Source organism: Balaenoptera ricei, chromosome 21, assembly GCF_028023285.1.
Source record: "Balaenoptera ricei isolate mBalRic1 chromosome 21, mBalRic1.hap2, whole genome shotgun sequence".
NCBI lineage: Eukaryota > Metazoa > Chordata > Mammalia > Artiodactyla > Balaenopteridae > Balaenoptera > Balaenoptera ricei.
In genome coordinates this window covers 14,778,928-14,803,163 of record NC_082659.1, presented here as the reverse complement: position 1 = coordinate 14,803,163, position 24,236 = coordinate 14,778,928, and the positions used below count along the sequence as shown (strand labels likewise).

Sequence of the window (24,236 nt, the reverse complement as noted above, 5' to 3'; positions counted from 1 at the left end):
AGAGTGACATGTGCTTGCACACAGGCTTCTTGGTGGCGGCAGCAGCAGCCTTAGCGTCTCATGCCCGTCTCTGGGGTCCGCGCTGGTAGCCGTGGCTCGCGCCCGTCTCTGGAGCTCGTTTAGGCGGCGCTCTGAATCCCCTCTCCTCGCGCACCAGGAAACAAAGAGGCAAGAAAAAGTCTCTTGCCTCTTCGGCAGCTCCAGACCTTTTCCCGGACTCCCTCCCAGCTAGCCGTGGTGCGCTAACCCCTTCAGGCCGTGTTCACGCCACCAACCCCAGTCCTCTCCTTGCCATCCGACCGAAGCCCGAGCCTCAGCTCCCAGCCCCCGCCCACCCCGGCGGGGGAGCAGACAAGCCTCTCGGGCTGGTGAGTGCTACTCAGCACCGATCCTCCGTGCGGGAATCTCTCCGCTTTGCCCTCCGCACCCCTGTGGCTGCGCTCTCCTCCGTGGCTCTGAAGCTTCCCCCCTCTGCCACCCGCAGTCTCCGCCCGCGAAGGGGCTTCCTAGTGTGTGGAAACCTTTCCTCCTTCACAGCTCCCTCCCACTGGTGCAGGTCCCGTCCCTATTCTTTGTCTCTGTTTTTTCTTTTTTCTTTTGCCCTACCCAGGTACAGGGGGAGTTTCTTGCCTTTTGGGAGGTCTGAGGTCTTCTGCCAGTGTTCAGTAGGTGTTCTGTAGGAGTTGTTCCACGTGTAGATGTATTTCTGATGTATTTGCGGGGAGGAAGATGATCTCCGCGTCTTACTCCTCCGCCATCTTGAAGGTCCCCCTGTATCCTTTGTTAAGGTACCTTCCCAACCAAGGTCACGAGTGCCACTTGACTGTGTATTTCACAATGTCCGAGCATTGACACAAATCCTCACAGGATATGGAAATTTCTGCCTGGGTACAGCACAGTGTCCTTTGAAAGTTTCTTGGAGTTACAAGGTGTGCACACGTTCCCCGGGGGTGTTGGGTGCAGTGGGGAAGCTGCCTCAGTGGATAAAAGATAAATGTTGACACCTCTTTAGAAAGAGCAAGTAAAACAAACACATACATGCACAATCATAATCTCCACCTGGGAATCCCACCACATACTACTACATTTATAATAAAATTGTCTGATGCTCAAGGGCAAAAGAGAGACAACTGTTTATTGAATACCTGTTTTGTGCCAGTTGCTGCAGGGGGTATTTTGAATATAGTCTCTTCTCGGAAAGTCTGAACTAAATGGATAATGACAATAATTTCTATACTTCATGCAGCACATTCTTTTACACAGTGGGGTGAGCACTTAATCCGGTATGACTGGGGTCCTTATGAGAAGAGGCGGAGAGACACAGGGGACAAGGCCATGTAAAGACAGAGGCAGAGATCAGAGCGGTGCTGTCCCAAGCCAAGGAAGGCCTAGGGCTACCAGAGCTGGAAGAGGCCAGGAAGGACCCTCCCCTGAGGGCCTCAGAGGGGGCACCTGGGTTTCAGGCTTCTAGCCTTCAGAACTGTGAAAGAAAGAATTTCTGTTGTTTTAAAGCATTCAGTTAGTGGCAATTTGTTACTGAAACCCTAGGAAATTAAAACTATATCTGAAGATGAGGGCTCATCAAGAGAGGCAGTGAGGCTGAGTGTGTGTTAAGTATTGTGGTTACCGGAAATATTCCTTTTCATTCTCTCTGTCTCTCTCCCCAACTCTTCTCCCCCCGCCCCCCGGACAGACAGACAGACAGACAGACACACACACACACACACACACGCACACACACACACACACACACACACACACACGCACATTCCTAATTGAAAAGTTGCTCAGAAGAGTTAGTTTCAGTTTGTCGATGGCTTTGGGAAGGACAGAAGGAAAGAGAGAAGCTTGCCCCGCTCTGATGAATGAGCACCGCATACATACCCCGTGAGGGAAATGGGTTGGATGTAGGGAGAGGCCCCCAGAGAAGCCTTCCTCAGGGTACCCGGCGGCCTCAGAACGTCTCATGGAGAGGCAGGCTAAGAGAGGAAACCATTGCCTCAGCACGGGACCACCATTCACTGCTGCTGGAGCCTCAGGGCAGTAGGTAAATTCTCTAAGTGTGAATTTTGAAGACATTAACCAGAATGTAGAAAATTCTCTCACGCAAGGACAGGGAAAGGCCCATTCTGACCCAGGTTGATGGAGGATGTGGGAAAAGCCCATGAGAAAGGAATATTAGAGGACAAGGCAGGACCCACAAGGTGAAGGGAGAAGTGGGTCTGAACAGGACCAGTTGGGGACATGCCTCTTCATCAGAATGGATCAAAGTTTCCCTGAGTCTTTGATGAGGTAGGACAGTAGCTAAGGCCTTAATGCCATTCCAATTTTTTGATTTTGGGGGTTTTGTTTGTTTGTTTGCTTGCTTTTGTTTTTATTGTTTCTTCCTCAGACAAATTCCTTTTTATCCCAGTCTTTGAACCTTCCCTAAACTCTCTTTTTCCTTAACTTCTCATAGAACCCTGTGCCTCCCTCTCATTTCCATTTAGAATTATATGATATATTTTATACATGTGTAATTATTTTATTTTTGTGGCTCCTGCTAGCTAGACCGGAAGCTTCAAGAAGGTAGGGATCTATTTATTGGCTCACTGCTGTATCCCACCAGCTCAGTCTGTTCAAGAAATACTGCACATATTGGATTGAATATTGACATAAGTTGTTGACACGGATTGAAAACTGGTGTAGACAGCGAAAATTCTAGATTATTAAACTATATCAGCAACAATAACCAGGTAAATATTTGCACTATATAACAAGGTAAATATTTACAGGGAACACCCCAGTACTGAGAATACAGGGAGCCACTTTCAAGATGCTGAAGACGTTACTGTAACCATCCATTTATTCCCAAATCGTTTTCCCCGTAGTATGGATGTAATTTATTTTGATTTCTGTCCAATACATTTATCATCTATAAATGTAGATTTGTAAACCCACACTCACAGAGGCAGCTTATCTTAGGAGGTCTTTGGCCTACCCCCTCATCTTCATCAGCCCTCCCCTACCCAAAACTATGCAAATAAATATGAAATCCACGCACAAATAGTTTTCTAGGCAAGAACACCTTTAAGATTCGTCCCCTAAGGTCCCACGTCCAGGTGAATTGCTGCTTTTAATCCTTTCCCATACAGAAATTCTGGAACCCACATTCACACTCACTCATAGCTTGTCTCTACCCAAACTAATTTTAAAAATATTTAAAAATGACATGACAAGAATTCTTGATTATTCTGAAAACCTGCCATCAAATTCAGTCAAGTTCTTTCTTTACAAAAGAGATGTGTGCATGTACGCAGAGCCCAGAGTCTTGCGATTTGATGGTGACTGCCCTTGTTTCCATTTTCTCCAGTTCCCATTTTTCATTTAACAGATCTTTTTACAGTGGTTTCTTTGAGGAGTTCTATCCGATCCTTTGGTGCCACTACTTGATTCTTTTCTGGTCTATCTGGGTATGTTTTCATCTTCAAATATCTTAATCTTATAGTATTCCTTTGGCTCAGGAACGGTGTAACTAACAAGCAAGAGACTGGGTGCTGATCACCCTCTGATGACAGCGGAACTGGGAGTTTTGCGAATGACAGTTTTGGCGTGTTCTTACCAATACCAAACCCCTTCAATCTGTGACAGTCTCAGAATTGTAGCCTGTGGAGGAAAATGATGGTGCAGTGTCTTCTTCGGTGAAATCCAAACCCTCTTCCAGGGAATAATCTGGCTTACCCTTCAGGGAGTCAAATGGCATCTGGGGACTCTTTCAAGCTGCTTGCGTTTTCTCCAAAATCCAGTCCACGTACTCGACCACGTTGGTGTAAACACCTGGCCGCTCCCTTTGGCCGCAGCCTTCGCCCCAGCTCGTGATGCCTACCAAATGCCAGACCTCGTTGTGCTTACAAGACAGGGGGCCCCCCGAATCTCCCTGTGACAAATGGAGAAAAGAAAAGGCACGCAGATCAGGTCAGACACTTCTCATCTTAAATACATTTTCATCCAAGTGATTTCACCTAAAATTCTGTCTTGGCCCTTTAGTAAACTTCAAAGAACCGGATTTCTTGTTTTTCCCTCAGTCTATCAGATTTCAGGGTAAGGAAAACAAATCCACTGTGTTCCCCGCTCACTGGCAGAAAACTGCTTTAAGAATGCACCAAACATTCGAACGTGAGCGCGTTCCGTCGGCTGAGAGCGCGGTTACCTTGCAGGCGTCCTTGCCACCTTCGGTGTAGCCCGCACAGACCAGCTTATTAGTTATTTTATGCCCTCTGTATCCTGCCTGGCATTCTTCATTTGTCACCAAGGGTACCCGGGCTTTCTGGAGAGTATTTAGTATTTTGTCTGAAAAAAATTTTTAGTTTGTTAATAGAACAACCACATATATATAATAGATATACAAATTTAAATATAAGTATATGTATTTAAAATCAAAACCATACCTATCTAAAAATCTAGAAGGAAAAAAATATTAGGTTTACTTCATGGACCTTTTATAATTACAGGGTACAGAGAAGGTGTTATTCTCACTATTGTGAGTACCATTTTGTTAATGTTAATTAAGTCCAAAATTAATTATGGCTCTAACTGGAATTGCTTCCCAGAGAAAATAATTGGATAACAGGCTAAGACATTTACTGAAAAGTGCTAAGTTTCGAATTAAACTGCATTAAAAATAATGTCTTTAAAGAGATTGTCATATTTAAAATTTCCAGTCAAACAGATGAGGTGTCACCTTCACTTGAGTGATTTTTGTCTTTCCATCTTTATTAATATGCTTTCTGCAATTGAATAATGTTATTATTTTACTCTCATTTTAGCTGTATGAATTGATAGAGCGGAAAAGCTTATTACTAAATTGTGTTATGTATCTTGAGCTGGAGCACACAGAGAAACATCATTTCTTACCTCTTAATTTTTGGTACCCCCATCCAGTCACCCAGCACTCAGTATATGTCACATTTCTATCTCCTTTGGAAGGTAGGCAGATGGGTCGTTGAGAATCTAAATTTTAAAAATCACAGTTTAATTATCAGAAACAAAATACATCTTCTTTCCCAGGAAAAACTTCCTTCATGTTTTATTATTTAGTGTGTTCCCTATTTATTATATTCATTTTTTTTTTGCCTCCTTGTCATACATTTTCATCCCTCGTGTTCAGCGTTATCTGTCACACATCCCAGGATGAGGGAACGAGAGAGCCAAGCCACAGCCCTCTCCACTAACTCTGTCACTCTCGCGAGGTCTGTGACCCTGTAGAAATTGCTTCATCATTCTGACCCACAATCCTTTCTTCCTTAAAAAGCAGATAAAAATCATCTTTAATATTCCAGTATATTATGAAGTTATGTCATTCTGTGCATCTGAAGAAGCCTGGGGACAACTTACCATTTCACCCACACCCCAAAATAAGATGCAGTCGTCAGGAAAGCACATCCGTCTTAAGACTAGCTTGGCATCCCCCTCCCCCTTTCATGATAATAACACATGGAGAGATTGCCAGGGTCTGGCCATGAATCTGGGAGTGTGAACCATCGTCTCCATGTAATCACTGTAGACAACTTTCTGTTTAAAATTTTCCATACCTGTGTAATTCATTGTCGTTTCCAGTTTCAACAAGGCAATATCATATCCACTTTCTGCCATTTCATATTGATCATGAATTATTATTTCTTGAACCCCAAAGAAAGATGTATCCTCTTTTATTTCTGCTTGGTTTAAAATGCCACTATAGACACGCAAAGCTTTAGGTGACTCTACCCTAAGGAGTAAGCAATCGAGGAAAAGAAAATTCCTTTACCGAATAATTCCCAAGCATTTGAGGTACAGTGCTATTTAACTGACTGTTACTAACTAGGTAATATTTTCTGCCAACGGTGGGCTTTTAAGTGGAAAGAAGTGATTTTATGCTAAAGTTTTTCAGTCACATAGTCCTCCTATATGGAATGTCCTGGGCTATCATTTGCCTTATATTAAACACACAAAAATCAATGAATACTTTTTCTGCCCTTCAACACACACACACACACATAAAAAAGTTCTGGGTTTTAGTTTCATTGCTGGGGTCGTTGGCTGTGACCCTGAGAAATTCTCTTGGACTTTCTGGTACTCCATTTTCCCATATGTAAAGGGTAAAAGAGACTATTGACCTCAAATGAATCTTTGAGTAATAATATGAGTAAGTTGCATACTGATAAAATAAACCTACTAACAAAAACACAAAACTATGTCTGGAAACAACCCAGAAGATACTGAAGTGCAAAGAGGAAGTTTGGCCAACTAAAATTCCCCGGGTTACATATACTCTGAACGCTCTCCCGATGGAGCGTTTAAGTTTACCAGTATTGAAATTGACTTAAGTAGGGAATCCAATTTGATGATGTATAATAAACTCTTCCTTATGGGTCTGGAAACACAGTGGGAGAGAAAGAGAGAGAGATGGAGGGAGAACGAGAGAGGAGAGAGAGAGAAAGAAGCAGAGGAAGAATAGGAAGGAGGAGAAGAAGAAGAAGAAGAAGGAAGGGGGAGGAGGAGGACAAGGGAGGAGGAGGAGAAGGAGGAGGGGGAGGGGCAGGGAGAGGGAGAAGAAGAGGGGGAATAAATGGGAAATTAGATTCAGGGAGCAGGAAATTCTCTTCAAGTTTAGTTCTGGACCCAGTGCCCAGACAGTGCACAGAAGATGATACGCTCTCAATAGGAAATAACCAGAACTGCCCTGGGGATGTGTATACATTTAACTGGAAAAGTGGAATATTATGAAGTCAAACAGCCATGTTCCTGCACCTGTTCTGATGCTGGTAGATCATGAGTGGCTCTTCCTTTTTGCTTTTTACCACTAAAGACAGAAAATTAATTTAGCAAATAGGATAATTTACATCTTTAAAATTGTACTAAAATACTAGGGATAGATTTCATCTATGTGTGAGTATGGTGAACGAGTGAAAACAGCAGTGGTACTGACTCGCTGAAACAATGAGCAGCTGTTAATATCCACTGGTTTCCGATGATGGAGCCTCCACACAGGTGTCTCTGGGTGGGAGATGTGATGTGCAAAGTTATCTGCCACGGCCACTCTCCAAGAACAGACTTGGTTCCTCCCACAATTCTGGGCTTGATTTTCGTTGTACACGCTACAGCAGAAGGATTGCAGTGAGTTGGTTCCTAAATCTTCATTTTCCAACAGTAGTTATGTTCCTTCAGGCACACAGGGAAGAAAACCTTCCCTGGATTCAATAATTTACCATGACCTTGACTTGAAGACACTTTAGAATCAAGTTGGCAAAGCACAACATGCACATAAAAACTGAATGAGTGAGTCACCTTGTAATCGCATGCCCCCAAGTAATGCCTCATCTGGGGCGGCAAGGCAGTCTTACCCTCCATCAAACGCTAACCTCAATGGTTCTCTTAAAGCAATGGTTGTCAAGTGTGGCCCCCGACCAATGGCATCACCTGAGAATTTGTTAGAAATGCAAATTCGTGAGCGCCACCTCAGACCTAGTGAATCAGAAACTCTGACAGTGGACCCTAGTCATCTGAGTTTTAATCAGCCTCACTAATGTTTAAGAACTGCTGTTACAAAGAGTTCAGCACCTTCTACTCAGTCTGTGGCCTTTGTCCGATTCCTCCGCATCCCCTTCCGTTCCAGCTGCCCTTTGGTCCAAGTCACTCCTGCTCCACCCACATCCAAACCTGGCTGCCCTTCTGTTTGTGAACTGCTTCTGCCCTTTGGTCTTGTTGACAGACTGGGGTTTTCTGCTCAACCTTTGATGTTTCCAAGGACTTTGATTCAAACTCACCCTTCTGTTTTCTTTCTTGTCTTAGAAAATTAATAGATCAGTAACTAAAATATATTAAGAACAACTAAATCAAGACCTTATTAAGATGAGTTATAGGTCTTGGTGTTCGTTCTATTTGGTTTCTCAGTTCAAAAAAATGGTTTAAATATTTGTTTTTAGCCTTAACATTTTGTGTTAAGAGATGTTTCTTTGAATGCCAATTGCTCTGTATCTTCACAAAGTTAAGTTATAGTGTAGACAAATGACAGTACAAGATATGATAAACATCTCAGTTAGATATTCCCTCTCATATTAGGGTATTATTTCATCTAATATAATGCAGCAAAACCTAATTATCTAGTTTCACTTATTTCAGAAGATGCACTAAAAAGACATAAGATTTTATTTTCTTTTATCTTATATTTTCTGCTTTAGCTATCAATCTACACCTGATTTATTCTGTAACCTCTAGAGACCAGAGTCCCTAGATTCATTAGAAAAGAGAAGGAAGGAGGATAGAGAATGAATTCTGCAATTAAAGGTATAAGTGCTGGTTCCCATTTTTTAAACTATGTCAACATCACTAACAGCAAAATTTGCTGCATCCTTTCCATTGCTTGGTAGAACCAAGACAACAGAATGATTGTAAATGCTCCTTCTTGTCTTAGGTAAATTTGTTGTAAGAAAAACAGAGAATGTATGAGATACAACTCAATTTACTGTCTTTTTGAAGAAGCTAGAGCCATCCAGATTCCCATCAGAGCCCCTCTAAGCCCTAGAAAGGCAGAATTTCCCAGCTAGGATGCTAGCATTGGACACAGTATACAGTAATATTGTATGTTCTATTATACAAAACAAGTTCTCAGAAGTTAAGGATTTATTCACCTCTCAGTAGAGCCAATATTTCTGACACGGAAGATTTTCATACTTTGAAATCTATGACAAAGCATAATTATCACTTCCATTTCACTCATTGAATCTCAGTTGCAACTTAATTTATACTGCATTATAATATTAGGCAGTAAGCAGTAAAAGTCTAAAAACATGTAGTGTATGTAAGTCAATGAACATTAAAGTCATAATAGGTTATTACAATAATTTAGAGAGGAATGTGTGTATTAGGCTCTTTCCTGTTTCATCCCTTACACAGTGTTGTTTGCCTACAAACCATCTTTTGTTACTATGCTCAGAAATTGGCCACTGGAATGGAAGCACTGCTGATCTGATGTGTATTATAATTTTTATTTTATTATAGGTCTGGCTTAATATAGACAATCTTTTTATTTCCACCCTACTCATTGTTACAAATTAATAAGGTTTTACTATAACTTTTCCTAATATTCATAAATATGCAGAACACTTGCAGGAAATCTAAAGGCCCTGGAGAAGGAGCCACTTGAGTATTTCTTGCACAGATACATAATTTTCCAAACATATGATGATTATTTATATTTGAATTAAAGATCAAGTAATAGCCAATAGAAAGAAAATGACTAATCTGATTAACCAAGATGCTGATTGATATTTCTATTATAAAGGATAATAAGAAAGATTATTGACCTTGATAACAACAATCAGACGTAAAAATTTTGGCTGAGCCTGAGTCTCACCAGGAAATACTGGTTATATAAATGTATCAAATTATAACACATATTCAGTTAATGCCAGGCAACGCAGAGTTTAGTCAAAGCCCAATATTTACCTTTAAAACAGGTCAGCCTGAGTGATAGCAGTGAAAATAACAGAAAATTGCATCTAAGTTCATTACTTTACTAATTTTCTCCCCTCTGTAGCTACTACTGACTCTCTTAGTCATGACATACTCAGTATACAGGGGATGCATTTTTTCAAGTGACATTAAACTCACCATTATCCATTTTACATAACCTTAACGTATATCCAGAGATGTTTCCTCTCCCATGAAGTATTTTAGTTGGAGATCCATTTGCAGAAAGTTTTAAGTAGCATTTTCCCCTGCAGGTTGGAAACAAAATGGTATAAACATAATTCCTCCCTTCAGCTAGATGGGCAGGAGCATCTGTGGAACTCATCATACGTCTTACTTCCCTCCGTTGCAAGATTCTTGAGATGGAGAATAGGTAAAAAATTGACAGCGGATGCTGTTGGTACATGTTTTCTGGCAGGCTTCGTGCCCATCCACGTCAACAATGTCCAGTTCTTCTCCCAAGAAATCAGTGTCACGGTAGAATGAAGAATGGCAGAACACTAGACAGCAAAGCACGTATCAGATATGAGACGTGGAACCGTAGCACACATTTGTTGATTCTCAGTCAGAAGGAAGAGCTTTCATTGTTTACCTGGGACACTGTGCCGGCAGTGTTGTAGACTAAAACCAGAAAGAGCTTTGTTCTTTCTAATGCGTGCGCTTGGCAACCCACTTGTAGACGTTTTAAGTAGACACAGATTTCTAACAGTAAAAAAGGGAAATATAGAGATATCATGTAAAACATATCAAAGAAGAAGACATTTTCACAGCACATATAGAAGTCAGCTCCTGTTGGCATTTAATAGGGAAGTTGTTCCCATTTTGAAAGTACTATTCATAAATCACTGACTCAGACTCCATGGTCCATAGGTTGTAGACAAATTTACCAAACTGCCTCTAAATTTTCTAAGCTTGCTCTATTCAACATCACTGTTCCTAGTACCTTCCTTTTTTATTTTCTTTCTCTCAACTCTCCTAGACTATCTCAACGATTCAAGGATTTTCATGCTACCTGCAAATCTGCTACCCAGAGTTGCTGTAGGCGTAGACAGGGATAAGCAAAATCCACCACAGACTCCACACCCAGGCAGCATCTTTCTGGGAGGAAGTAACTTTTCCGAATTAGCACAAAATCACAGTCTGGAGCTGTGCTGTCCAACAGAATTTTCTGCAATGACGTAAATATTCCACGTCTATGCCAGCCAATACAATAGCCACTAGCCAGCCATAGGCTGCGTCCTTGAAATGTGGCTAATACAGCTGAGGAAATGGATATTTAGTTTTATTTAATATTCATTAACGTAAATTTAAGAAGCCAAGTCTTGGCTTGTAGCACCCATGTTCCTCTCTCACCTTGTAATGAGGATTAAATGTGTTGCTCCTCTTATAGGTATTGATTGGGAATTTTATAAAAGGAATACAAAAGAAAAAGAGCAGTGATTAAGACAAAATAACACATTACAAAGGCATCTTTCTAAGTTCTGAAGTTTATAATGCCTCGAGGCTCAATCTTTGACCTCCTCTCTTTCTCTGACTGCATTCAATTTTTTGGTGACCTCACCAGTTTCATTGGCATTAATTACCAGCTGTATCCTGGTGACACCTAACACAGATCTAGGGCATAAACCTCCTTTGTTAAATCCCAGACTTCCCTTTCTAACCACCAATTCAATATTTCTCTCTGGATGGCTACCAGGCACCTCTTGCCTCTTGAAATCATCTCTGTAAGAAATCTTCCCCCATCTCTTCATTGGCATTGCCATCCTTCCAATTTTCTTGGGCCAAAAATCTTGGTGCTATCATTGACTCTTTACTTCACAGCTGGCATTCAATCCGTCAGCAAATCTTATTGGCTGTACATTGACAATATATCCCAATCTAATCACTTCTCTTTTACTTCCACTCTGGTCCAAGTAGTGCAGGGTTTTTAATCTATTGAGTTGACTAATGGTATCCCCACACTTAGAACCATGTTGAGAAAATGAAAGTAACAGATATAGTCTCATGTGACAAACCTAGCATTATACTTCCGGAATTATATCCTCACTTGATAAAAAACCAGTCTTGCTTGATAAACAGGAACTCAAGGGCTTACTTTGGCTGGATGGCTCTGGGGGACACTCTCCCCAACAATGAACAGCAATGTCAAGCAAATAACAAGGGTTCTGAGAATTCAGATTAAGATAATACATACAATCTAGATTTTTAAGCAAATAATCTTAAGATTTCTTCTTCTTTTTCTTAGTGAATTTTGTTAATGAGGAGCAGCAACCCCAGCAAACATCCCTTTGATGATCATAGCAATTTCCTGTGCTTTATTATGGTTTCCAATGTTAATACCCATCAGTAGGGAAGCAGGGTCTAAATTCTCAAATCTCCCTCCACCATTACCCACGATTCTGTTGATGAAGGCCATCGTTCCACCCCTCTCCACTTTGGATTTGGCAAGTCACTGATATTTCCAATTCTTTCTGCTCCAGGTTCAATTATTTTAACCAGGCATTGAACTAAGATGCCTCCTAATGACCATCCTTATTTTCTTCATTCCTTTCAGAACTAGCAACTCTCTGAAGGCAGAGACCTCCCTAACATAAAGAAAAGCAAGAGTCCTGAGTAACACCAGATTTGCAGTCAATAGGTGGGGAATGGAAAGAAAGAGGAACTAGGAATTCTTCTTTGCAACTTTTATGTATCCTTGACAGACATTTAGATAAAATTTGTAGTTGCTCAGAGTTTTTAATGGTGGCTTTTGATCAACTGTTTGAAAAGATAACACATGACACAATCTTAACTCCTTACCTTTCAGATGTTGTTGGCCATTCTTGAGAAAAGAAGGTAAAAAACAAACAACTGGGATGGTGAGTACAAATGCTGCGACAGACAAAAGCATCTGGGGCCATGACACTGTCAATGTTACTGTCTGCAAACATCGTTCTAGGGAAAATGTCCCTAATACAAGCTGTACAACAGAAGAAACCATAGATAGAAAGTCAGTTCACCAGTAGCATCGGTAAAGGTAAAATCCCACTCATGGTATTTGTAAATTCCATATAAAAAATTTGTTGGGGAATGAGGGAGGGATGAACAGGCAGAACACAGAGGAGTTTTAAGGCAGTGAAAAATACTCTGAATGATACTCTAATGATGGAAACATGCCATTACATATTTGTTCAAACCCATGCAATGGACAACTCCAAGAGTGAATCGTAATGTAAACTATGGACTTTGGGTGACTATACGTGTGTCAGTGTAGGTTCGTCAGTTGTAACCAATGTACCATCCGGCGGGGGTCGTTGGTAATAGGGGACGCTGTGCATGTGTCTGGGCAGGGGGTATATGGGAAATCTCTATCCCTTCCCCTCAATTTTGCTGCGAACCTAAAATTGCACTAAAGAAACAAGGTCTTAGTAATTTTTAAAAGTTAGTTTATCCCAGGATCTTTTACATTTTTTAAAATTAGGATAACTGAAGTGATTGTTTTAAGCTTTAAATTCAAATATAAGCTTTAATCATATAGAACATAATGAGTTTTTTCTCATGAAGAAGATGAAAGATCATTGGGTCCATTTCATCAGTAGGCACAAATTGGTATCCTAAGTTATGCCCATCGTACACATAATCAGCACCTACTATTTAATGGCTAAACTACCTCATTAAGAAAATAATAGTTACCCAGATTAGAAAGCGCACAGGGCTTCAGTGAAAATCCAGACACCACTTCACTGAGCTTTGCTATGTTGGTTGGCGTTCCCGTTTGGGTGTACTTCAACAGACAAGTGTTACTAAATAAAGACCAAAACGGATAAATATTTTATCCCTCCAAATGCAAATAAGGAAAAACATAAGATAATAAGAAACTCACATTTAGAGACGGCCTGGGCGTGATAGCTAAAGAATTGCTCTGAAAAGTATTGATTTGAGAGACTGGACAGCTGGTTTTGAGTCCCAGCTCTGCAAAGAGCTGGTGGTCCTGTGAGTTTTGTCAGCTTTATTTTTTCGTCAGTAAAGTGACAGCTTTAGATGGGTGGTGACATGAAGAGTAGAGGTGTAGGAATTGATGACTTCTCAAGCTCTTCTCAATTTTAGCATTTTAACTTTTTTATAATACGTAGCAACTCACAATTACCTGGCTTGCTGTTCATGCTGCATTGAATCTTAGATGTAAAATATGTAAAAAGGTGTAGTTTGAGCTGAGCTAAAGAAAAGCCATGAAAACTTGATTATTAATTTGAGGGTTTCATTCTGTGTTATCGTTGCTTTTCTTCAAACAAATCTTTGACGCTTTATTTCCACTCATCTCCTTTTTGTGAATGTGTAGAGCAGAATGTTAAAATCCAAATACCAGTCATTTGAACTTTTCTTTCATTGTTGGATTTCAGATAAGTGTAGTTTCCTATACGAATCCAGAACATCTCAAATATTTCTAAATAAAAAAGTTAATGATATTTTTCCCTAAAAATATTTTTTAAGAGAAAAGAAATTAATCAATTACAGATCAGATCCTTTTATATTCTTATACAGGAGGTTTATACCTGGAATATTTCTAAATCCAGTAGGGGGCAAGTTTTAAAATACTTCACATGGGTTTCAGTTACTTTGTCTCAGGTGGGGAACTGTTATTTGGAAGGATATCTGAGTAGTTTTTTCATTTTGATTCTATAGATTCATACTGTAGCATCCTTTAGGCTGAGAATGGAACTGTCAGACCACTGTAATTGTTTCAAAATTGCCACTTTAAAAATGTAGCGCTCTTCAAATTAGCTAGAAGGTGTATTAAACATTTTTTAAAAGCGTCATTGAAAGACAGACTCTGTACTACAAAATGAAATGCATCCAAGTTGGACTTTAAATGAATTTTCCATCAAGAAAACTGGGAGTGCTTATTATAGAATTGTCTTGTAGGGGTCAAAAATAAATTTTTGACCCCTACAAGTGGAAGGAAAAAAAAAAAAAGAATCTCATTTTGTTTTCTATCGGATAATCTAAGGTCCTTGGGCTCAGTCCACAGCTTACTCACCGATACTTTACGCTTGGAAAGTGCTCTGTGGCGAATGTAAAAAAGTGACAGTGCATGTCATTCGTACACCTCTCTTGGCATTCCTGAGCACTCTTGGTAATAGTGCTGTTATGGTTCAGGCCCTTCATATGTAGGTCCACATAAATATCTTTGTTGCAAGCTGGAAATAAAATCAGAAAATATGGTTATATTCCAGTCTCTGGGGGCATCTGATAATTCTATCTTAGCAACAGTCCCTCCAGACTTGCTCTTTCAATTCTTTCCCTGACTTTTCCTCAGAAGGCCTCTAGTTTTACTTTAATCTGCTCGACTCCTACTCTCATATGGAAACAGTAAGAGAATGTCAGTGTCCTTTTTACACTGCAGCAATATTAGACTTGTACATTTCTGCTTCAGCTTTATGAACTGGCATCTCTTGTCTCCTTAACTCCACTGATGGACTGATTCACTAATTAACCTATTCAAGTATCTGGAATATCTCACCATTAAGACAAGGGTCATCTTAATCTTTATGGTTGCTTCCTTTGATTTGAATTAATATATTTAATAAGGACTTTCATATAAAACTTTAAGCTGCGAAGGAGAAAGAAAATAAATGAATGATGAACTGATGTAGTTAGATACGTCCTATGAGATAAATTTTAATGAACTATAATGGGGTAGGGGGGACAGGCATGTATGCTAGTTTTTACTCTACGAGGAAAGAACTTCATTAGGAGACCTCGTTTCCATATAGCCCGGTTTTATTTCATAGCCACAAAACCATACCTGATGTAACTGCACGTACACATCACAATAACTAGTATATATCAATTCTAGCAAGACATCTTACCACTTATTTGGTCTGAGCATTGCTTGGAAGAATATCCAGAAATTGCTCCCGTCATATTGACCATTGGCAGTGTTTCTGCGACACTGTCTTTCAGGATGCAAGTAAACCTGTTTTTAAAAAAAATAACATTACTGGGTGAAAATCTATGTTTTAAAATAATGAGTCTCAAAAGTCAAAACACAGAGAGTCAAAGAGAAGGAAACAAACTTCTCCATCTCATGCCAAAACAAATATATTCTTAGCAAGACTGTGAGTTTGTTTTTCATTCCAACATCCCGACATTGAAAAGATCACATGTAATGCTCCTTCCTAACTGGAAACTATGGCCTGTTGGTTAAATGCAGCTCTCTGCCTGTTTCTGTACACTTAATGAGCTAAGAAGGGTTTCTATACTTTTTAATGATTACATTTTAAATCATTGTGTAAGTATTTATATAATATCCTTGATTTTGCCTCTGGACCCACAAAGCCTGAAATATTTACTCTCTGCCTGTTAAGAAGAAGTTTGCCAATCTCTGTTGTAGATTCTAGAATAGTAAATTTTATAAGTTCAGGGCACTATGTAAATACTATGAATGCAGTAATAATGCACAAAGATGTTAATAACTTCATTCTGCAGTAAAGCTTTATTATTAAATTTTCAAGCTCAATATGGAAACAAAAATGGTGGATGGAATGTCCTAAAAATTTTAAGAATATGACTATAGAGACAAAACCACCAGATGCTATTTGCGAATCTTAATAAGATTCTGGTTAATTGCTATAAATTACACTTGGGGGACAATTGAGATGATATAAAGGGATTCTTATTAATTTTTAATGTTTTTTGTGTAAGATAATGTATGTTGAAATATTTAGGGGTGAAGTGTTATGATGGTTTCAAATTATTTCAAATGGTTAGACATCTACACATACATAATAGGGAAGACAAAAATGGGAAAAAGTCTTGGGGGCGATAGGAAATCATTGTACTATTCTTTCAAATTACCTTTATAAATAATGAATTTTTTTCTAATAAAATAATTGAGGGAAAAGTACCGGTTTAAATCATATCAAATATCAATAATCAATTGAAAAACAAAGAACAAAATGATTAATTGGCATTAAAGTAGAAAGAAATAAGAGAGAAAGTATCATTAATATTGAGACCACAAGAAACCACACTGAGGGGCATGTCTGTTCCTCCTGAGCTGCCTAAACACTACTCTTTTTTCTGTAATATTTAATATTTCAATGGAAGGAAAATACATTTTCCAATTGTTAACATTAAATTTTATAAAATGGTAGATGGCAATTTATTGTTGGTAATTGTCTGTCTGTCTGTCGTATAAAATCTATTTCCTCTATGTAGAAAAGCAAACATTTACCACTTGGTAGGATCTTCAGATGAGGATTCAGCCATAAAAGTGAAGAGCAAACACCTTGGATGGTGGGTGCAGACTATTTGGCAGTGCTTGGCATTTGGTGTGAAAACAACAGTAATGTCTCCTCCTTTAAAGTAGGCATCTTGGAACAGCTTGGTCACACACTCTGTTATAATACATGACACGTGTTACTTGGGATCTTAGTGAGCACATACCCAATCAGGTAATAATCTCACAAAGGCAAGTGAAGTAGGGCTACTTAACAGGAAATATGCCTGAACATGGAAATCAGGGCAATAAAACCTTTTAGTTTATTGGATAAGCAGCCTCAGATAGAAAAGAAAATCACTAAATGGCATGTGTGCCTCAATGGAATGGTGCTTCTGAATGATTGTCTTGGAGACGTGGGTGCTTTGTGAGCAATTGATTCGTTTCTCAGATCTTCACTGGCAAAAATGCTTGCAGGTCTAGAATGGCCTCTGCTTTTCCCTTTCCCCAGCACTGCTCTGTGTCTAAACTCCATGTTTATATGAAACAAAGGCTCCACAGTGATCATCTTCGGGTAGCATTCGATGGCCCTGGATGTGATAACGTACTACATCACCTCACTATATTAAATGGACCAGTTTTTTTGGTTTGTTTTGTGTGTGTGTGTTTTGTTCTTGTTGTTGTTGTTTTTGTGTGTTAGTTTCTGCTTTATAACAAAGTGAATCAGCTATACATATACATATATCCCCATATCTCCTCCCTCTTGCGTCTCTCTCCCTCCCACCCTCCCTATCCCACCCCTCTAGGTGGTCACAAAGCACCGAGCTGATCTCCCTGTGCTATGTGGCTGCTTCCCACTAGCTATCGGTTTTACATTTAGTAGTGTATATATGTCCATGCCACTCTCTCATTTCGTCCCAGCTTACCCATTCCCCTCCCCATGTCCTCAAGTCCATTCTCTAGTAGGTCTGCATCTTTATTCCCATCCTGCCCCTAGGTTCTTCATAACCATTTTTTTTTAAGATTCCATATATATGTGTTAGCATACAGTATTTGTTTTTCTCTTTCTGACTTACTTCACTCTATATGACAGACTCTAGGTCCACTCACCTCACTACAAATAACTCAATTTCGTTTCTTTTTATGGCTGAGTAATATTCCATTGTATATATGTGCCACATCTTCTTTATCCATTCATCTGTTGATGGACACTTAGGTTGCTTCCATGTCCTGGCTATTGTAAATAGAGCTGCAGTGAACATTGTGGTACATGACTCTTTTTGAATGATGGTTTTCTCAGGGTATATGCCCAGTAGTGGGATTGCTAGGTCGTATGGTAGTTCTATTTTTAGTTTTTTAAGGAACCTCCATACTGTTCTCCATAGTGGCTGTATCAATTTACATTCCCACCAACAGTGCAAGAGGGCTCCCTTTTCTCCACACCCTCTCCAGCATTTATTGTTTGTAGATTTCTTGATGATGGCCATTCTGACTGGTGTGAGGTGATACCTCACTGTAGTTTTGATTTGCATTTCTCTAATGATTAGTGATGTTGAGCATCCTTTCATGTGTTTATTGGCAATCTGTATATCTTCTTTGGAGAAATGTCTATTTAGGTCTTCTGCCCATTTTTGGATTGGGTTGTTTACTCTTTTGATATTGAGCTGCATGAGCTGCCTGTAAATTTTGGAGATTAATCCTTTGTCAGTTGCGTCATTTGCAAATATTTTCTCCCATTCTGAGGGTTGTCTTTTTGTCTTGTTTATGGTTTCCTTTGCTGTGCAAAAGCTTTTAAGTTTCATTAGGTCCCATTTGTTTATTTTTCATTTTATTTCCTAAATGGACCAGTTTAATTGACCTACAACACTATGTTAGTTCCTGTCGCACAACATAATGATTGGATATTTCTGTACATTTCAAAGTAATCATCATGACAAGTCTAGTTACCATCTGTCACCATACAAAGATATTACATAATTATTGACTATATTCCCCACACTGTACATTTCATACCTGTGACTCATTTATTTTGCAACTGGAAGTTTGCATCTCTTAATCTCCCTCACCTGTTTCTCTCCTCCCCCTATCCCCCTCCCCTCTGGCAACCACCTGTTTATTCTGTTTTTCTATGACTGTTTCTGTTTCGTTATGTTTGTTCATTTGTTTTGTTTTTCAAGAACTAATATGGTCTTGTGGGTCAATTATACTTCAAAAACAAACAAATAAACTCATTTAGAAAGAGATCAGATTTGTGGTTACCAGAGGCAGACATTGGAGAAGAGGGGAATTGGATGAAGAAAGTCAAAAGATACAAACTTCAAGTTATAAGATAAATAAGTACTAGGGACATAATGTACAACATAAGTATAATTACCACTGCTGTACATTACATATGAAAGTTGTTAAGGGAGGAAATCCTAAGAGTTTGCATCATAAGAAAACATTTTTTTCAATTTCTTTAATGTATCTCTATGACATGATGGAGGTTCACTAAACTTATTGTGGTCATCATTTCACAATGTATGTAAGTCAAATCATCATGCTGTACACCTTAAACTTATACAGTGCTGTATGTCTACTATACCTTAATAAAACTGGAGGAAAAATAAAAACCAAACAAATAAATAAATAGGCAGGAACAGGAACTTTAGACTCTTGGAAAAATTATTGAATCCCCTTCCATTGAAACCATAAGTAAGTTAAAAATACAAACAAAGCTAAATTGCATAAAATTAAAATTTTCTTCTGTTTCTAGAAAGAGATATTGAATATTCCAGATTGTGGATTTTTAGGTCATTATTACTTAGTCACTGAATAAAAGTGTTGTAGTTTTTAATCTTGGTATATTTTTATTGACAAATGCTACAATATAACCCTTAGTTTTCTTAATATAAAAACAAATATATAAATATATATAACAAAAATAAAATATTTGGACAGAATAAAATATCACTCAAATTTATTGTAGCAAAAATAAAATAAATAAAATTTAAAATAACTAATTTCTATTGTAGTAATAACCAACATACCAATAAATATGTGGGAAAGTATATAGGTAAAAAACAGTAGAAATTATCACTAAGGCTTAGAGGATTATACAGTCCATGGACTTAAATGGGGACAAATTTCATCTTTATCTTCCCTAGCTTCTAACTAAAATATGGCATATATTTCCATTATTAATGTAAGAACAAACTGCATTAGGGTTCACAGTATCTGTGCCTTTGTCATAATAAAAATTGCAGATTTAAAAACACTACAGTTGCAGATATCTCAAAATATCATTATCACTCATTACTAGTTTGATGGTAATTACTATGCAGTTTTACACCCACCACTAAATCTTATTACATAAAGTGTTAATAAGAAGCACATCTATTTCTATATAAATTTTTTTTTACAGTTTAACAAACTATATTTAAATATAGTTTATTTGTTTGGTAATCCTATGTATTTTCACTTCATTTCTTTAAAACATTATTCTGAGGATGGAGTCCAGTTCACTAAACTGCCAAGGGATACATGGGAGAAGAGAGTCAAGGACCCTGCCACAGCTCTCCTCAAAAATCCACCCCATATGCCTTCTATATTACCCACCTATAACCTCTGTATATAACATGATTTTCTCCAAAATTGGCAGCTCCCTGAGAATGACCTGTGGGTGAAGTGAATCTTCCTCCTCTCCCCAGGCTCTGTGTTGCTTCTAAGGAAGCTGTACGGCAGCCTCCATTAATGGAGGGTCTATTCGCACCTCGAAATAGTCCCATTGACCAAGCAAATCCCATCTCTTAGTGCAAAGCAAGCATGCTATATTAAAGTGTTGCTTTAAAGAAGCTTATTAATTATTTGGTAAATTAAACAGATTTTACATGTTTAATATAGGTGCTGTATTTCTTAAAATATACCACCTACTAATTGGATCATTTAAATTTACAAGGCAGATTGATTTTCCAAATCCAAACACAGCTTCTTAGTGCCAGTAAAAACTGGTTAATCTGTTTTGGGTGAACTAGAAAGTGCCTGTTTTTGTATATTGTCAAAATGTCATAATATCCCTGTCTCAATGTCCTTGTCATGTTTTGGTATCAAGATCACACTGGCCTTACAACATGCTTTGGAGACTGTGACTAAGTTAAGCTTCCCTAATATATGTTTGTTTTTCAATTAATTAATTTCTGCTGTTTTATTTTTTTCTTCTTTCTAGTTTTTTTGCATTTAATTTGCTCTTCTCTTTCCATCATCTTAAACTGGATTCTTACATCATTAATTTTTACTGTTTCCCTATTCTAATATATGCACGTAAGTGTACACACTTGATTTCAGCACCAATTTAGCTACGTCCCAAAGTTTTGATAAGCCGTATTTTCATTATTATTCAATTCAATACATTTTCTAATTTCCATTGTGATCTCTTCTTTGACCAGTATTTATTTAAAAGGGTATTATTTAATTTTGAAACATTTGTGATTTTCCAGTTGTCTTTTTTTGCATTTTATCTCAATTCTGTTGTGATTGGATAACATGCTTTGTAGAGTTTTAATCCTTTAAAATTTGTTGAGACTTGCTTTAGGGCCTTTTATGTGGTCAATTTTTGTAAATGTTCCATACACATATGTAAAGAAAGTATATATGTAGAGATGCTGTTGTTGGGTCCAATGTTCAAAATATGTCCATTGAGTTACCACTGACCTATCAATTAAATAACAATACTATTTCATAATGATGACAATGAAGGAATATAATAACCTGGATAAGCATCTTGTCACAAAGAAAAATGAAATTATGAACTGTAGTAAAATTTGTTTTATTTTAAATCTCTTTACCTAGATTTACCATTTTCCACATATGCCAGAAAAAAAGTTTACTGTGCATTAAATGCTAGCAACAGTAGCAGAAATTAAATGTAATATATGTAAGATTTTTTTAAAAGGAATGCTTAAACTTTCATTTTAAATAAAGAATAAATATAAGGGCTAAAAATACTTGAACTGATATGTCCTTCTGAATATTGGTTAAGTAATTTATAAACAAATTTAGTGGACATGATGTAGAGTGGAGAATTCACAGCAGTGGTTAAATTATTGAAATGCATAAACTATGTAGGAATATTTGCATTTTGGGACATTTTGGGGGACATTTTTCAGTCCAAAATGGCCTCTGTGTGTGTGTGTGTGTGTGTGTGTGTTGCATTGAACTGACTGCTTTATGGAAAATTGACTAATCAGTGAGGCAAGTCAAGATTTCTGCTTTTTAATATTGGTCTTAAATATCATTTAAATGTGTGATATAGATTTAGACATAAACATAGTACAGATATGGATATAGATATAGATATAGACATAGATTCTTACTATCATGAACAATTCCTTTACCTCAATTTCCTTCCCTGCTTTGAAAAACCCTGAAGGCTTAAGCAGAAAATAAATAAAAAGACTTTATTTCCTTCCCTGGAGTAGATGGCATGGAATTCTCCCACATCTATGGGGACAATAGTGTGATTTTCCTCTCTGGGCTTATACCCTTCTGTTTTCTCATCCACAAGTCAGGGAACCAAGCTATTCCCAGTCCATACTAAAGATAAAACTCTACTTACCACCAGAAACTGAGGCAAATAAAATGAAATGTACCATTTGATATAATAAAGTCATCCTACAAAAAGAAAAATGTACATGTGTTTAGAACACAAAATGTGAATTTATAATTAATTTACTGATATCAGAGTTTACAAGAAATATGGAGGGAGAGGAGTAGTTAATTCAGCAGTGTTCACAGAGCTCCTATCATAAGCTGAATTGTATCTTTCCCCAACCCTAGAGCGTTCCTCAGCATGCGTATGTGCAGTGGTCAACACGTTCATGGTTGGGAAGGACCAAGGGCTAAAAGGGAAGGGTCCTCTCACTTTCCTCCCTTCCCTCCCTCTCCTCCACCTCCAGCTCACTATTAATCAGACATTTCTTGCTGCCATCATCTGACCCTCTCCCCATCCCAATTTTTCCATTTCTTTCTTCTCTTTCAATTCATTTCCTTTCTTTCCATCTTCGAAGTTTCTTTTCTAAATCTATCGCAGAAGCTATAAATGATTTTTTACTAACAAAATTTTCTAATTTAAAAATTATGTTACAAATCTATTCCTAGGTTGTCTTGGTCACTCATACATGTACTTATCCCCACAAAGCCCTGAACTTACAGCTCTGTGAAAAACCTGCTATGAGACAAATCAAGTCTTCTGATTTGTTCATATTGCTCTTGAAAATCTTCTTAATTTGTAAAATACTTGCTATTGAGTACAAACTATTACTCTTCTTCTGTTCTGCATCTCCTCCCACATTGCTTATGGTTATTAACTAAAAACCTCCAAAATGTTAAATCAGACACATTTTAAAAATCAATCATTGTCTATTGTAAAAATATTTTAAAACCCCATGGTACAATAGAAAAAGGCACTTCAAGGAATAATTGCTTGAGGGAAATCTTAAATAATAATTTTTGAAATCATACCTGAATCTCCTTGTTTGCTGCAATTCTTAATAAGAATGTCTTTCTTTTTCCAAAATGGTTTTCATCCTCCTCTAAATGAGTTTTTTCAGGTAATGTTCACTTAACTTTAATATTTACTTTTACTGGTTCCCAGTGTGATGTAACATCATCTCTTTGTACAGCATGCCTGTGAAAGTCCTTAAAATCTTTGCATATCAAGCACGTACCTTGGTAGAGGTGCTTGCTTTTTCAATACATTAATGTTTTTCTCCCTCATTTTACTATGCATTTAAACAAGTGACACACAGAGAAGCTTAGAGAACTTGAATTTGCCCGTGTGCCTTAGCAGTTGGTCAAAATTAGGATGCCTGCTGGCCAAAGCTGCACTTAACCACACTTTCAAATAGCAACTGTTAATCATTAATTCCAGGCTAACTTGAGTTTCACCATTTAAAAAGAAAACAAGGGAAGTCTGATGGACTTGCTGATGCTCAGAATAGAGAGAAATGAAACTCAGCTGTTCGGGGGTTACAGAGTGGGTAGAAAGTAAGGGGCCGATTGTAGATGCCCTGCTCTTCTGCAATCACAGTTGCCATTTATACAGTGTTACCTCCTCAGAGGTCTAGGAAGGTAGGATTCGTTCTAATGAGCCCAGCTCTTTTTTATCCCACTTGCAAACACTGAATGCCTTTAGACTTTAAAATTCTTCTGAAAAATGGAAAAATATGCGACTTTCATAGCTTTCTTTTTTTTTTTAATAACTTTAATTAATTAATTTTTTATTTTTGGCTGTGTTGGGTCTTCGTTTCTGTGCGAGGGCTTTCTCTAGTTGTGGCAAGTGGGGGCCACTCTTCATCGCAGTGCGCGGGCCTCTCACTATCGCGGCCTCTCTTGTTGCGGAGCACAGGCTCCAGACGTGCAGGCTCAGTAGTTGTGGCTCACGGGCCTAGTTGCTCCGCGGCATGTGGGATCTTCCCAGACCAGGGCTCAAGCCCGTGTCCCCTGCATTAGCAGGCAGATTCTCAACCACTGCGCCACCAGGGAAGCCCTCTTTTTTTCTTATTTTTTA

At 38.3% G+C, this 24,236-nt stretch overlaps 1 protein-coding gene and 1 long non-coding RNA gene across 2 annotated transcripts in view; one reads left to right on the top strand and one right to left on the bottom strand.

Moving 5' to 3' along the window:
- The window catches only part of LOC132356508 (uncharacterized), a 64,979-nt gene that overhangs the window by 5,296 nt on the left and 35,447 nt on the right, over positions 1 to 24,236 (top strand). The window contains exon 2 of the long non-coding RNA XR_009499896.1: positions 12,296 to 12,347. This is a non-coding gene — a long non-coding RNA (uncharacterized LOC132356508). The remainder of the gene's footprint in view (positions 1 to 12,295; positions 12,348 to 24,236) is intronic.
- LOC132356506 (coagulation factor XI) lies at positions 2,828 to 23,199 on the bottom strand. The gene is made up of 15 exons (XM_059909356.1): positions 23,189 to 23,199; positions 22,284 to 22,339; positions 16,706 to 16,868; positions 15,339 to 15,445; positions 14,507 to 14,666; positions 13,162 to 13,271; positions 12,289 to 12,448; positions 10,082 to 10,191; positions 9,827 to 9,989; positions 9,631 to 9,737; positions 6,947 to 7,115; positions 5,571 to 5,746; positions 4,894 to 4,989; positions 4,190 to 4,329; positions 2,828 to 3,916 (listed from the first exon to the last, which is right to left on the bottom strand). Exons 2-15 carry the CDS (start codon positions 22,336 to 22,338, stop codon positions 3,755 to 3,757), a joined length of 1,878 nt encoding a protein of 625 aa, XP_059765339.1. The 5' UTR covers position 22,339; positions 23,189 to 23,199; the 3' UTR covers positions 2,828 to 3,754.